Source organism: Dipodomys merriami, unplaced genomic scaffold (assembly GCF_024711535.1).
Source record: "Dipodomys merriami isolate MVZ:Mamm:240054 unplaced genomic scaffold, mDipMer1.0.p SCAF_3, whole genome shotgun sequence".
NCBI lineage: Eukaryota > Metazoa > Chordata > Mammalia > Rodentia > Heteromyidae > Dipodomys > Dipodomys merriami.
Genome location: NW_027204492.1, coordinates 5,345,714 through 5,360,704, shown reverse-complemented (window position 1 = coordinate 5,360,704; position 14,991 = coordinate 5,345,714). Strand labels below are relative to the sequence as shown.

The window sequence follows — 14,991 nt, the reverse complement described above, 5'->3', positions numbered from 1 at the left end:
TTACCTTTATGAAGCAAAAACTACAGGAGATGACACTAATAATGGGAGATATTAATAAACAGAGTCTAGAGAATAAACATTAGTATAAAGTACACCTAGCCTTCCAGGAAATAAGAGGAAAGACTAATCCAGAGTCTTAGTCCTTCTCTGCGTAAATAATATTCAGGTCTAAATACTTGTACCCTCGGAATTAGTTTGCTGACTTCAGTGGCTACACTGGTTCTTTCCTGAGTCTTCACTGAGGTTTCCATGGTTTGTGCGTATTGATTTGAATGTGTGTATCTCTACACAGCTTAAGTGACAAGGATGTTGTCCTAGACTTTACCATCACTTTTAATGTTCTTTGATAGTTACCTCTGAAACACTTTGTCCTTTCCATCATTTCCCGGAAATCTTACAGAGAAGTTTTCTACTAGGAGATTGGATTTAGGGCACTTCTGTAGACAGCCAGTCCAATCTGAGTGCAGAATTCACCTTTTGAAAAGACAATATGAAAGGAAGTTATATTGAAAAAGTAATAGTGGAGCATTATTTTGGAAAATACAATAGAGAGAAATACAAGTCACCTTCCTATCTGTCCTTCACCTCCTTCTGCAAAATTACATTTACTTTCTGGAAACATGCCTTCTCTGCTTCCTGTACAACTGTTTTATACAATTCAGACTCAGTGTTGATATAACTGTATAATATATATTCCCCTGAAAAATAAAGTGTTTTACAGGTTGTAGAAAAAAAACTTTTACCAATGTTAATTATAACAATAATATTTTGCCATGTGGCTATTAACTGATACTCTTGCCCCTATTTGGGGAGTGATACATTTCATTTGTAGGACTATATGGTTCATTTCTGCTGGTTTTAGGATCGTGTCACTGTGCTGGAAGGTGCCAAAGATGAATGTGTTTTTTCAGCAAAGCCAGAGAATGGAAAAGTGTGAGGGACCCGAGGCTGGAAGCAGGAGACATGAGTTAGAATTTTTGCTTTTTTTTTTATAAGGCTTTAAATTTTGTTTTGATAACAACAGAAATTGGATCCTTGTTCTCTACTGCACAATTCCCCAAGGGATCCATAATCTTCAGGGATACTTAGAACTCTAAAATGCTATAAGAACACAGGGATATTTTTGGTGGTAATATGATTTGAACTCATGTTCAGATTTGAACTTCATGCTGACTTCAGCTGGTGCTCTCCTACTTCAGTCATGTTTCCAGCCCCCATATATATATATTTGTTTGTTTGTTTTTTTGGTTGGTTGTGGGGCTTAAACTCTGGGCCTGGGCTCTGTAGCTTTTCAGCTCAAGACTAGTACTCTACCACTTGAGCCACAGCTCCACTTCCAGTTTACTGGTGGTTTATTGGAGGTAAGAGTCTCATGGACTTTCCTGCCTAGGCTGGCTTTGAACCACGATCCTCAGCTCTCAGCTTCCTGAGTAGCTGGGATTACAGAAGTGAGCCACCAACACCCAGCTTTTATGGCTATCTTACAAACTTTTATGTTTAGACTATTCTTCGATCACAATCCTTCTGCTTACTGCTTCCTGAGTAGCTAAGAAGTATTTAGATGTGTGAGCCACCATAGCCAAGTAAGAATATGTGAATGTGCCAGCAATTTTTCAAGATTACATATGCTAATCAATAATACTAATATTTGCATGTTTTCATAAGACCTGTTTTATAGAGCTCAAAATTCCAGGAGATGTTGCCTACATTTTTGCCAGGCAGCATAATCTTTGACATCTAAGCTGTTTACACGTATCATATCTGAAAAGTTATATATAGTAACCTCATTTGTACAGAAAGCCTTTAAATTCTCTTAACTATGGGGCTGGGAAGGTGGCTCAGTGGTAGAGTGCTTGCCTTGCATACAGGAGGCCCTGGGTTCAATTCCTCAGCACCACATAAGCAAAAAGAAAAAAGCCAGAAGTGGCACTGTGGCTCAAGTGGTAGAGCACTAGCCTTGAGCTGAAGAGCTGAGGGACAGCGCCCAGGCCCAGAGTTCAGGCCCCACGACCGGACCCCCCAAAAAAAAAATTCTCTTAAGTACACTTATTGCTTGCTTATTGGTGTTCTGTTATGGTCAACACCAGGGCCTTTACTAATGCTCTGACATTATGAAGGCTGTTCCTTACTTTCTAGTGTTTTTACAAATCTCATGGAGATTGTGGACTTCTTGTTCCTAAAAATAGTCTTCTTGCCTGCTCAACCTTAAAAAAGTTAAATACAAATACAATTACAGCAAAAGGTTTCTACCATCTTTTTATTCTTGAACTTCTGGAAACCACACATTGGTGAATGCACTGTAGAGCTATCAATTGAATTCATGGAGGCCTAGCAACAGAGCTTAATGAATTGAAATAACTGTTCCTTTAAAATATGCTTTCATGGAATGCAAGTAAATATAACCTAAAGGTGGGTGTGTGGAAATAGAAGGAAAGTACTAGCTTTTGAATGAGATTGAAAGATTTTCTTTACACATATCACATTTGCTTCTGCTTCATTTGGGGTGGATAAGAAAAACGGTTTATCTGGTTTAGAGAGTGAATGTGTCTGCCACTTTGTCTACATTTCCCTTTATAGGGCCTTTGCCTTTGTTTGGTGTTTTACCATTTAATTGAGATGTACTTTGTCACTTTATACTCAGTAGAACTAGGATAATTTATTCCAAGAATGCTTGCTTTAAATAATGTAAACTGCATTTTTTATTGTGAAAATACTGTACAGAGGGGTTACAATTACATGGGCAAGATAATGAGTACATTTCTTATCAAGCATTGTTGCCTCCTCCTTTGTTTCCCCTTCCCATCTTTCCCCCCTGCCTCCCTACCCCTCCTCCCCCCCACCCCCCGCCAAAGTTGTAAAGTTTGTTTTGGACATAATGTCTTGTACATCTCATTGTTGCAATGGGTCCACCTGTATGCCTATTGAAATGATTTGTTTTTTCCCTGCATTTTTTTCTATGTAGAGCTTACCATTTTCTCTTTTCAAGTGCAGGTATGGGATAAAGTATTTACTTAACCTGGTACCTTTTGGAGCTGGATGCACACTTGTTTGTGCTATTGATTATAGAGAACATCAATCGTAATTTAAAAAACAAAGAAATCAAGCCTTCTCTCAAGGACTATTAAATGGAAATTTGTAGTCTTCTCCAAATAATAAGGCTTTTTAAATTAAGAGTTCTAGTAATAAGTCTTTTATGACATAGAACAGGACAGGCAGTGGCTTACAATTTTAAGAATGCATGATTTGAGCACTTAAGGGAGACTAAAGAGACCTAATGATAGCTCTGACTGATACAGCTTGCTAAATGGTCTTGAAATTTAGGACTCCTACCAGGACATTGGTGGCTCACGCCTGTAATACTCCCTACTCAGGAGGCTGAGATCTGAGGATTGCGGTTCAAAGCCAGCCTAGGCACAAAAGTCCATGAGACACTTATCTCCAATAAACTGCTCCGAAAACTGGAAGTGGCACTGTGGCTCAAGTGGTAGAGCACTAGCCTTGAGTTGAAGAGCTGAGGGACAGTGCCCAAGCCCAGGGTTCAAGCACTACAACTGACACACACGCACACAAAGAAATCTAGGACTCCCCAGGTCAATAGGTCATAGGGTACCTGATGGTGCTGATGTTATGCTACACATAACTACAAGCTAGCAAACCATCTTGTTGATAAATTTGTAACATCAAGATAGATTCAGTGAATCACACTTAAAAGGCCAGAAACTTGTGAGGTAGATATAAAAAGGATTGCAGTTCAAGAACTGGCCAAGAAAACATCAGCAAGACTGCATCTCAATCAATGACCTGGATAGGTTTGATGGCACATATTTTTATCTCAGCTATGTGAAAGTCTTTAGGTAGGAGGATTATGGCTTGAGACTGACCTTGAACAAAAATATAAGATACTATAAAAAATAATCAAAAAAGAAACAAAAAGAATGAAGGTGTGGTCATGTGGCAAAGCATGTCCCTACCTAATACTTGGTCTTGAGTTCAAGACTTAGTTCAGTCTACAATTGCCTCCTCCAAAGTGAATACAATGTCATAATCTCATAAGTAAAGTCATAAATGATGGCCAAGTGATACTGAGACATGCTACTGTGTGAGACTTGAGTGTGATACTTTGTTGAAGGATAAGATCCAAGGCTGTAGTCTCTCAAGTGCCTGTGAAGACCTTTGGACATGTGTCACATGTAAAGCAGATCATCCGGTGGAAATGGACACTTCAGCCTCTTTTTTATTTTTTTAATTAATTAATTTATTTTTTTATTGTGAGGATACCATACAGAGGAGTTACAATTTCATAGGCAAGATAACAAGTACATTTCTTATCAAGTATTGTTGCCTCCTCGTTGTTTCCCCTTACCATCCCTTCCCATACTCCTCCCCTCCCCCACCCAATCCTCCCCCCATCTCCCACCAAAGTTGTTAAGTTCGTTTTTAGACATAATGACTTGTACATCTCATTGTTGCAATGGGTCCACCTGTATGCCTAGTTAAACGATTTGTTCTTTTTCCCTTCCCCTCCACAAATTATACCAACATCAAATACAGTGAAAGTATGGGTTATACTGTGGGGGAGAAACATACAAAGCAACATAGAGATCATCTTATAAATATGATAGAAACAACTGCACGAAAGGAAAACACTTCAGCCTCTTGTACCATTGGTGGTGGATCTAGAGCCATGCAAATTATTGAAGTGGCTGTAAACTCAATAAAGCAGGAGCCTACATGGGACCCGTTGAGGAAGTGAGAGAAAGCCTTCTCCGCTATGGAACTGCTGTGCTCCAGGCTAACTCTGCAACTTTCTGATCTGGTTCAATTGATGTGAGAGGAGGAAGGATCAACCACCAAGTGTCAGGGCAGCCAGGCCTCTTCACCGCAGCAATACCCAAGAGTTCAGCTAAGTAGGCAAGGTTCCTGAGGCTCAGGCCTCTGTTTTCCCTTTAACTGTGGCGTAACACAGACCTATCATCTCTCTGATGATTGCCCCTAACTCCAGAATCAAAGCTCTCAAGAATAATTCAGGTCTTAAAGACTTTAATGAATTCTGCTTCCTCCAAAAAAAAGCAGCTGAAAGATTACTTTAGGCAGTCATTTCATTTCTATTAAGGACATTGCCAAGATTTTCATTGTAAGCAACTTATTAGACAAAGAAAGGTTTCCAATGAGGCTAAGAATCAAGATGCCTTAAACAAAGACACTGATTTAAAATCCTTTCAGTGTCTCGATATGAAAAATCAATGAGCAGTATTCATTCTCAAAATGATTACCAATACATGGAAGTTTATATTTCTTAATAGATATTACTTTAAAATTATCCGAAATTGCATCTTATTAATCAAACACCAGAATCCATGCACAAGATGCCCTTCTACAAACAAACAGAGAAGCCTCTCAGGCACCAGCTCTCAGGACAGGGAGAGCACACATTGATCTGGGGCTTCTGGCTGTTTACAAAGCACTTTCATATACACAAGATATCATCTGTGGCTACTGTGAAAATGCTTGACTTCCCTCTGGAATCCAGCCCTCCAACCCTGAGAAGTGTGCTCATAGACAACTACTGGCAGCCATACTGCTGAATCCAGGGTTGAGCAGAGCAAGTAAAGGTCAGCAATTGATGCTTCAGCAAGAAGATCTCTCACCCATCAAGCCAGCAATGGCGATGACTGATCTGAGCAGTCCAATCGATGTGACTCTTTTCTTTGCTGGGCTCATCATTATATATTAGTCATCTGAACTGCAGATTGTTCCTTTATAGGAATTTCAAATCAAAGAGCCATAGAATATCAGACTTGGAGCATTCCTACTTCCCTTAATTTTTATAGGTGGAAGTGGATTTTTAAGAAGATAGGAAGAGAGAGTCATGGGTTGCAGATGTGTAGATTAAAGTCTTAGGCAGAAAGTAAATTCCTGTCTATATCATATGCCCCAATGTCAAGCCCTCTCTAACAGTTGACCACAGAAGTTTCATATGTCTAGATTGCTTATCTCTATGTGAAAGGCCCACCTCAGTATCCTTAAATGATGAAGCAAGATTGCTCCATTCTATTCTTGCTTCCTCTTGCCTATCACGAGTGCCTTTCTCTTACACAAGGGGATGGTTCAACCAACTGCATCCCCCAAATTAGCCACAATTCATATCAGAGGAACTGCGACAGGAGAATTTTTTAAATTCATCTAGTTTTCCATTATTTTGAAGTAGTTGTAAATAGTGTCTGCAATTCAACATGTCAGTTTGTGGGTACAGTGCATCTTGATTGATGGTACCTGAGCAGTTGTGTAATCCAGCAGCCAGCTGATGTAGTGGAAACTAGTATTGTAGTTCATCCGAGTTGCCTTGGGATTATAAACTATAATGTAAGCACTTACCCTGAATTTTCTCAACTCTCAAATGGAGATAATTCCACGACAGTAGTAAGAGAATCTTCCATTATGCAGGATGGAAGTGTTGTGGCAATGGAGATTAGGACAGTAAGTTTAAGTCTTTGGCATCGTTAAGCCTTGTGAAAGATTAGTGCCTACAGCAGATAATTGTGGTGAGGAGTAAATGGAAAAAATGTGCATACAATGCTTATCACAGAGCCTATTATGTAATAAAGGCACAATCAACTTTAACTGTTTTTAGTGTCATGCTAAATGTGCACAGAGAATTACAGCAACCTGCTGCATAAAATCAGAGTATCATTGCCTGCCAACTACCATAAGACTTAATTAAGCACGTGATTGACAAAAGGTTAAATGGCGTTTGATATTTTAAGACCCAGGAATAACCCAGAACCAAGGACTCTGGAAGAGCTCTGACCTAGGATCATTATCTCTGGTAATCAGAAAATTCAAAGTTTCAGAGATTTTCAATTATAATATATGGTTAAGATCCAAAGTACAAAGTAGTAGAATTAAGAATTATGAAAAAATACATGTATATTAATGAGGTATGTGCAAAATTCAGAGATTTGTACTGAGCCAAATTTGAAGTCAAGTTTTCAGATGACCACATGCCCAGACTAATTGAGGAGATCTCAAGGAGTCCTCTAAATATCAGTCATTGGTGAGTTTCATGGGAGAGCCTCTGGCCTGCGTTCCTGAGTCCTGTATTCCTGGAGAATACACATACAAGACAAGTCAATACAGACCTTCTGAGGTTACATAAGATGAATGTGCTCCCCTTAAAAGGGACTGGTGTAGGCCAAGTGCAGAAACAAGTCAGGGTAAATCACACTGACCCATTCCAAGTTGGAGGCATCACCACACTGGGCTATCAAAAAAGCACTGTAACTGAAGCTGGGGTTCCTCGTGAAACCTGTGGAATTAATCTCTAGCAGCCTTCTTCAAATCAACTGTAACCTGGGTCATAATTTCCTTCCAGGAAGTAAGTGAGCCTGAGAGCATCCCAGATTGGAAACAAATGCTTAATATTTGAGGTGGAAATTTGAGGTGTGACAAGATGCCATCCATATCATGCACTACAAATTTGTTCATTTCCTGAATCTGACATGCATGCTGAAAGTTACTTAAATTAATTGTAATATTTTTGACACTATCTACAAGAACCTGTGAGATAGTGCCTTTAATACAACTGTATGAATAGTGGATTGCAGGGACTTAGAAAGGAAGATTAATACCAGGAAATTAGAAATTAAACTCTGAAAACTAATTTATGTCAAAAATTTCAACTTGGCAAACATCTTAGAATCATAGTTCTATAAGCCCAAGTGTCTTAAAAAATGATTTCTGGGGGGGCTGGGAATATGGTTTGGTGATAGAGTGCGTGCCTAGCATGCATGAAGCCCTGGGTTTGACTCCTCAGTACCACATAAACATACACAGAAAAAGCTGGAAGTGGTGCTGTGATTCAAGTGGTAGAATGCTACCCTTGAGCAAAAGCAGCTCAGGGACAGTGCCCAGGCCCTGAGTTCAAGCCCCTGGATTGGCAGAAAAAAGAAATAGGAAAAGGGAAAGAAAAATGGTTTCTGGGGTTGGAAATATGGTTCAGTTAGTAGAGTATTAGCCAATGAGAGAAAGTGTCAGGTACTGAGTTTGAGTCCCCAATCTCGGATCCAAAAGAAGATGATTTCTGCTTTCACCTGAATGGGTCAGTTTTGAACTTGGTCTGTTGGAAAAGGTGGTCTGGTAAGTCTCCCAGCAGGTCCTTTTCAGTAAGTGTTTTGGGAATGGCAGAGATTAGCAGAGATAGGCAGGGGGTTGTCAGAATGAGAGAAGACACAGAGAGGGGATGATCACATGGCAAGTAAAATGTCTACACTTGGTAAATATTGGGTTGAAAGGTCAAAATAGTGCTTTTGCTGGTCAAATGCAGAACTGGCCCAGAGGAGTCTTTCACCTTAGCTCAGATGAGCCAGTGTGTGTGTGGAATTAGAGGGGAAGAACTCCACCTCGCAGAAAATAAAAGGCCCAGTTGCCAATACCAGTGGGCCCTGTTTCCAGAAAGCCTTTGCCCTTCTTGATACTTCTCTCTTTGTAAAAGCTCTGCTCCTTTCACTTCTGGTAGCTTTTGATGAAGGAATCATGGTTTAGATGCAGCCTCACAGCCTATATAGCTAAGAACCATAGGGCAAGCATCTGTTGCCTTCAGAGCCAGGGGTGAGCAGGAGGAGGAAGAGAGCACCCTGTGGATTAAGGAAGACAAAGCTTCTACCCTGCCCAGTAATAATCCTCATACCCTTAATGTGTTCTGGGCCTTGACTGGCTGGCATCTGGGACAGTCTCCACTCTTCCATGTGGCCTCTCTTAACCTGTTTCCTGTCAGAGGAGGGTGGCTGGGGGGGGGGCAGGGACACTCATTCCACACAGCCCTGCCTTCCCTGCTTAGTTTTGATCTCAGGAAGGGAAAGCCCCTGCCCCTCTTTGAAGCAGCAGCCTGCACCACTTGTCTCTTCTCTCCTTCCCGCAGGCACTTCTGTTTAGAGTGCTGCCTCTTGCTGGCTCCTTCTGCTTCTGCTCAGTCCTCCCGCTGATTGGGAAGAAAGTGCACCAGTGGGTTGACAGGGGTCTGGAACTCTTAAAGGAGCAGCTCTATTTCAGTTGAAAGTGTATCTATCACCTAACATTTTTTTCATGTGTTTATCCCTACTAAACATATCCCTGTGAGAACAGGAAACCACACGTGGAGTGACCATGATCACTGTTTCAATGTTAATTGTAGATGTTCTGCTTTTTTGTGTGGAGTGTTAAGCAGATCTAACACTAACTGTGGTGGTAATCATTATTAGAGATCAAATTCAATTCGAGCATCATTTCCTGAGGGGCACAGATCTGAGTCAGGCAGTCCCTGCCACCTTAAGGGCTCACAGTCTTGGTCTAAAGAGCAAGCCAGAGAGATAATTTGCAAGCCACACCATCATTTTTGCCAATAACACTTGCAGCAGTGTTTGCCCAGAGGAGTTAACAAGTAGGCAAATTGACAAGCCAATTTGAGATGTGGTCTCCTCTTGGCTGCCCATTGGTTGATTTTCTGTCAGTCAGTTAGGGCCTGTTGAAGACTCTGTCCCATGAAAAATAGACTTCTGGAAAGCCCCATTAGACAGTACAATTTCAGGATCTCCCAGCCCTTTTCTAGATAGTAACAATATGCATTTTCCCCTGACAAAGAATGTGAAGGAAAACAGCTCTGTGCTCCTTCTGGCTCAGATCCTCAAGTGCATCGTTCATGGCAATTTCCACTGGGTCAGGTCCTGGATGGCTTGCCAACTTCTAAGTTCCGATCTGAATTTCCTCTCTAGGGGAAATATATTGAACAAATTATCCAGCAGAGATTTGAGTACATTGTGGAACAAAAAAAAAGTAAAGAAATGGTATTTGCCTGGTTTTGAGAATATGAGCCAATATGAGTCCAGAAGATTCTTCAGAGAGGGAAAGAAGAGTAGAATGAGTCAGAAGAGTACTGGGTCACATGTTTAGTTTGCCAAAGCAAGACATGTAGAGAGATGACTTTCTGCAATCACACAACCCCCATCAATCTGTTCTGTCAGTGCTCAGTCTACTGGTCTTCCTCAGAATCTGACCCCTAGGATTTGAACAGTGAGCCAATACAAGTACAGGAGAGAGGCAAAGCAGATGTTGTCTATTCTAGAGCGCCTAAGCGTCTGAACTATCAGACATCGCCCCACCGCACCCCTTTATTCTGAGGAGTCCAGGAAACTTTTGTCTTGAGGGACTTGCTTAAGAGACTCCGTTTTCCTTGGACTACACAGGGAGGCTGAAAGACAGAGAGGAATTGTATGAAGCCTTGCATGTGCAGAGGCTGATTCTGAAACCAGCAGTCTGTGCGTGGGATCTTGGGCACACATGCAGGCCAAGGTTTTTTTTTTTTTTTTTTTTTTTTTTTTTTTTTTTTTTTTTTTTTTTTCCAGAGGGGAGTACAGAAAGCTTGCGGCCCAAGGCTGTCAGGGATGGTAATGGTGCAACCTAATTTTCCCCGATCAAACCCCAAAGCCGACAAGCATTCAGAGGCTGTTGTTTGGGAGTAACAGCTCACTCAATGCGGGACCCACAGCTAATTGACCTACTAAGTGCTTGGTGGTTCCTGAGCCCAGGAGGGCACCGCGTTGTTCTTTACAGTTGGGACTTCCCCCGCGCTGCGGGGACGTTGAAGGTGACCGCCTTGTCCTCCACGGACGCGCGTGCTGTGCGACGCGAACGACAGGGATATCACCATTCAAAAGTTTGCTCGGGTGCTCAGGTTCTGACAGCACGTGCGAGTAGGGACTGCGCGGGTCCGCAGTAGGGGGTGTACCGTACCCCTGAGGTGGTTGCACCTTGTTTTATGTTGACAAACACTTCCTTCCCAGTGGTGGGGACTGCGAAATGGGAACCAATCTGCACTCCCCCTTCCCACCTCCCAAGCCATAGCTCCTGGGGTCCCGTCTTTGTATCCCTGCAACTGCATGTGGGTGCTGGGCAGGGTGTGTTGTCCCCTGCTTGGTGGTCGCTGCCATTGGTTGATTTTGACACGGTGCAGGGTGGCGGGCCGGCCGGTGGAGTCCCTGCCAGATCCAGCGATGATAACGTGCCTGCTCCATGTCGCGGCTTCGAGCTGCCCAGGCTCCGCCCCCTGTGAGTGTGTAAGTGTGTGATGCTGCCGCCGCCGCCTGTGCAGCCGCCGCCGCCGCTGCTGCCGCCCCAACTGCCGCGCCACACCGCGCCGCTGGCGTTCCCCCGGCCGTCCCCGCCTCCGCCGCAGCCACTCGCCCGCAGCCTGCCAGGCGGGCGGTCGTGCTGGTATCCGCCCGCCGCGGCCGCCGCCGCAGCCTTCAGGGCGCTGGGCGCTCAGGCAGCCGCGGCGCAAGCGGTGCCGAGCGAGCGGCTTTAGCCAAGGGCTCGTCCGCCCCGTGCCTTCGCCACTACCGACACCGCTCACCGGGCGCAGGACCAGGCACCTCCGCAGCCCGCCGGCGCCGCACATGCGGCTCCGGCACTTTTTGTAAGCAGGCGGGAGGGCCGGAGAACCGCGCCGCCCGGAGCACGGACGCCGCCGCCGCCAGCGCCGCCGCCGCGCCGAGCGCCGCGCCAGTCCGCAGCGAGCAGGGACGGGCGCCGCCGCCGCCGCCGCTATGGATCTATTCGACTTTTTCAGGGACTGGGAGTTGGAGCAGCAGTGGTAGGTGCTCAATTTCGTTCTGTCCTTGGATGCGTAGGGGCGCCCCGGCGGGATGCGGGCTTTTCGCCTTTGTTAAAAGAGAAGCTAAAGACAAGGATGGGGGCACCCCCCCCTTTCGCTCCAGTCACCCTCTCACCTCTAGCCCTAGCCGCGTTGACTCCTTGTGGGGCACTCCGGATAGGGGGAGGTGCGGGTAGCGGGAGTGAGGCGGGGATGGGGAAGGGGCGAGCTTGCGTTGATGGAGCGCTAAGAGTTGTCGTTTCCCCCATCACATCCATTCCACTCCTGGGGGGGCCGCGGCGCTGCCCGACCTCCCACCCTGGCTCTTCTGCGCTGCGGCTCCCAGGGTCGGCTCCTGACGTTTTGCGTGCGGCCCTTCTGTAATGCCTCAACTTTCCAGGTGCCCAGCTTCCCTGGCGGGCGGGGGGAGGCCCGGGGGAAGCCAGGTGCCGACAGCCACCCACAGCTTGATCGGTGGCCACAGCCCCCCACCCCCACGCCCCGGAGGCTGCCACTTCCATCCCCTGCGGGCGCAGCGGCGGGCACACCTTCTTCAAAGCCCGCGGCGCACAAGTTCCCCGCACTCCCGCACTCCCGCACGGCGTCTTCAGGGACCATCACGCCAGGGAGTTCAAGTCGGGCAGGCTTTGCCGCTGGGCTTTCCTGACTGAGGCTTTTTAAAGTTGCCCCCTAAACTTGGCTACGGTGAAATAGACAGGAGGAGATCCGTACACATTTCACTACAGTCTGCACCCCTGTCCTTCTCTGTGGGAAATCGCCATAGGTTCGGAGCAGGGACACATATCAAAGATTGCAAGGTTTATTACAATGTCCACAAAATAACCCGAAAGTTGCACACGGATTTGGAAATGGTGCAACGGAGGCTATAGAACCAGAAACTTGTTACTCTATGTGATGCGCGGGCGCACATGCATCCATGCGGGGGCCACGTATCGATTAACTTTCTAAAAACTTCCTCACCTATTTGCCAGAACATTTTAACTTGTCAGGTTATTCCCACAAGCCCAAACAATTAGATATGGACAGAGGGTGCGGCACCAAGGACTTCCAATGGCACTCTTCGTTTTTGCCTTTATTCAAAATGTAGTTAGGCTAATAGGCACTGCCCACCAATAGTCCCAGATCTGCAGCGTTCAACTATTAACTGGTCATCGACATCGACTGTGAATGCTCGCTGTTTCTTTTTACGAGTATTTCTCATGTGGGTGTGATCTTTTAGGCGATTTCTTTCTTTCAAAAAAGGGGGTCAAACGCAAACGCTTGACTAGTTAGCTTCATTTGCGAAGCATGACACCTTTAGTTGCAAATCCAAGATAACCGAACGTTACATTTGATTTTACAGTAATTCTCCATAAAGCTTTAAAGCACACATCATGCTTTATCAGTATTAATCTGTTAAACCTTTAGAAACCATGTGAGGTTTTATCACCTCTGCAAAAAATTGCTGTATATTTTCTTTAAAAGAATCTCATTGCAATTATTTGAAAATAAAAAAAAAATCACAGGAAAATTACTTCTCAACCAAACATCATCGTTCGAACACAGCCTTTACCCTGCTTTACTAATTTATTTTACGGACAAGGGAAAACCACAGCATTATCTATCTGCATACAATTTACCTAGTATAAGATATGGATAACAACGTTAATTCAATAGATATTCGTACAATTGATTTCATGGGTATAGTTTAAATGTTATACATATCCAAAGCATGAGGTTTCCAAAGTGTATATTTTATTGTTTTAATTCTCATTTAATCTTACCCATAGGCAATTAAAAATATCAAGAGGATGCGTTCTTTTATGCTTAATTTCTGATTTTCAGGAAAGTGTCTTCTCCCCTTTTGGGGAAGCTACGTTTTCATAAGAAAAATACAAAATCTATTTGCTTCCAGACACATAACTGTATCACATCAGTTAAAGACCATGTCAACTTGATCACTTGGTGGCTATGTTGTAAAATAATAATTAATTTCTCTAATATACCTGCATAAACAAACCAATCTCCTTGCTCTGAATACATGACCCAGGACAATTGATTATTAAAAGGCAATTCTCTTTTTTTAAAGGGGCAATTCTGCTTATACATCTCTGTTGATATACCTGACCAAATACTTATGCTTCTGTCTTGCCTATACCTCCATAGAGAAAAGGACTACCACTGTGACAAGGGTGCATGAACTAAAAAGCTCCACATTCTCTTTAATTAATATTGGTACCTATTCAAATTCTCTCTGGATAACAATCAATACCATTTATATATTCATTATATGTTCACTAACATTCCTTAAGAAGATATAGTTGCCTTAAGTGGCACCATACATTTCCCCTAAGCTCTCAAAAGGACAGAGGAGGGCAAAGGTGGTTGCAAACTTAAGGAGCTCATTTGCATTGAGCCTGTTCACTTGTGAAGCAGTGGGTTTGGAACCACCTCTACTCCCAGCCTAGATGTCTGAAAAGGAGTTGAACAGGACAGCTTAGAAACAAAGTGCTTTTCCTAGACATAATAAAGAAACGCTGAACACACACCAGGAAAAAGAAATATATTATATATATATATATATATATATATGTATATATTTGCAAGCACTTGATTGTAATAAGGCAAAAATGAGCACCCATTTATAAACATACACAAATACACATGAACAGCACAGGATATGAATGATACAGTCAGTATGCAGGTAGGAGCAGTGCCCACATGTCTAATGCAACACATCACTGAATTTTTACAGACTGCAACAGTAACTTAATAGGTCATGCTTTGCACTCCATTAAAGGGACATATCTCAAGTTCTTTAAAGATTGCTGGATGCATGAGCAATGTTCACCTGTATTTGTGTTGCATATGAACCTCTGTATGAAGTGAAAGGAAGGCAAAGATGTGAGTATGTGCTAGAGACATCACTTGCTCTTGAACAAGGGTAAATGGATTTATTAAAAAGATCCAATTCATTGTCTAAATAATTCCATAGATTAGCCTGTGGTGATCAATTAAGTAAATGGTTGAAGGATCTGTAGGTCATATGGCTAGATTTGGACTTGTTTACTAGTGATGATGAAGTCATTAATCTCACTTAAAAGGGACAAAAAAAATTCAGAAAAGTGTATGAATTATGCAAGGTCCCAGGTCTGTGAGCACCCGTCTCCAGAGTATTGATTAACTATTGCTTTCCAACAGGCGAAGGCTCTTGATGAAGCATTTGTCTTTTTTATATATATAAAATACAGAGAAAAGGAAGAACAGAAGTAAATGTAGAAAAGTATACATTCTTAAGATTAAAAAAGTAAAACTAAAACGGTCACAGGAATAAAACCAAACTCTTCAAGATTGTGGTGAAAATTGTA

The 14,991-nt window shown here is 43.3% G+C and overlaps 1 protein-coding gene across 5 annotated transcripts in view; it reads left to right on the top strand.

The window, feature by feature from the left end:
• Window positions 1-11,565: 11,565 nt before the first annotated feature.
• Aff2 (ALF transcription elongation factor 2) overlaps window positions 11,566-14,991 on the top strand; it is a 484,064-nt gene continuing 480,638 nt past the window's right edge. For all 5 annotated transcript variants that reach the window (XM_070039611.1, XM_070039608.1, XM_070039612.1 and 2 more), the window contains exon 1: window positions 11,566-11,623. In XM_070039611.1, coding sequence (XP_069895712.1) covers window positions 11,577-11,623 — 47 coding nt within the window. In that variant the 5' untranslated portion in view covers window positions 11,566-11,576. The remainder of the gene's footprint in view (window positions 11,624-14,991) is intronic.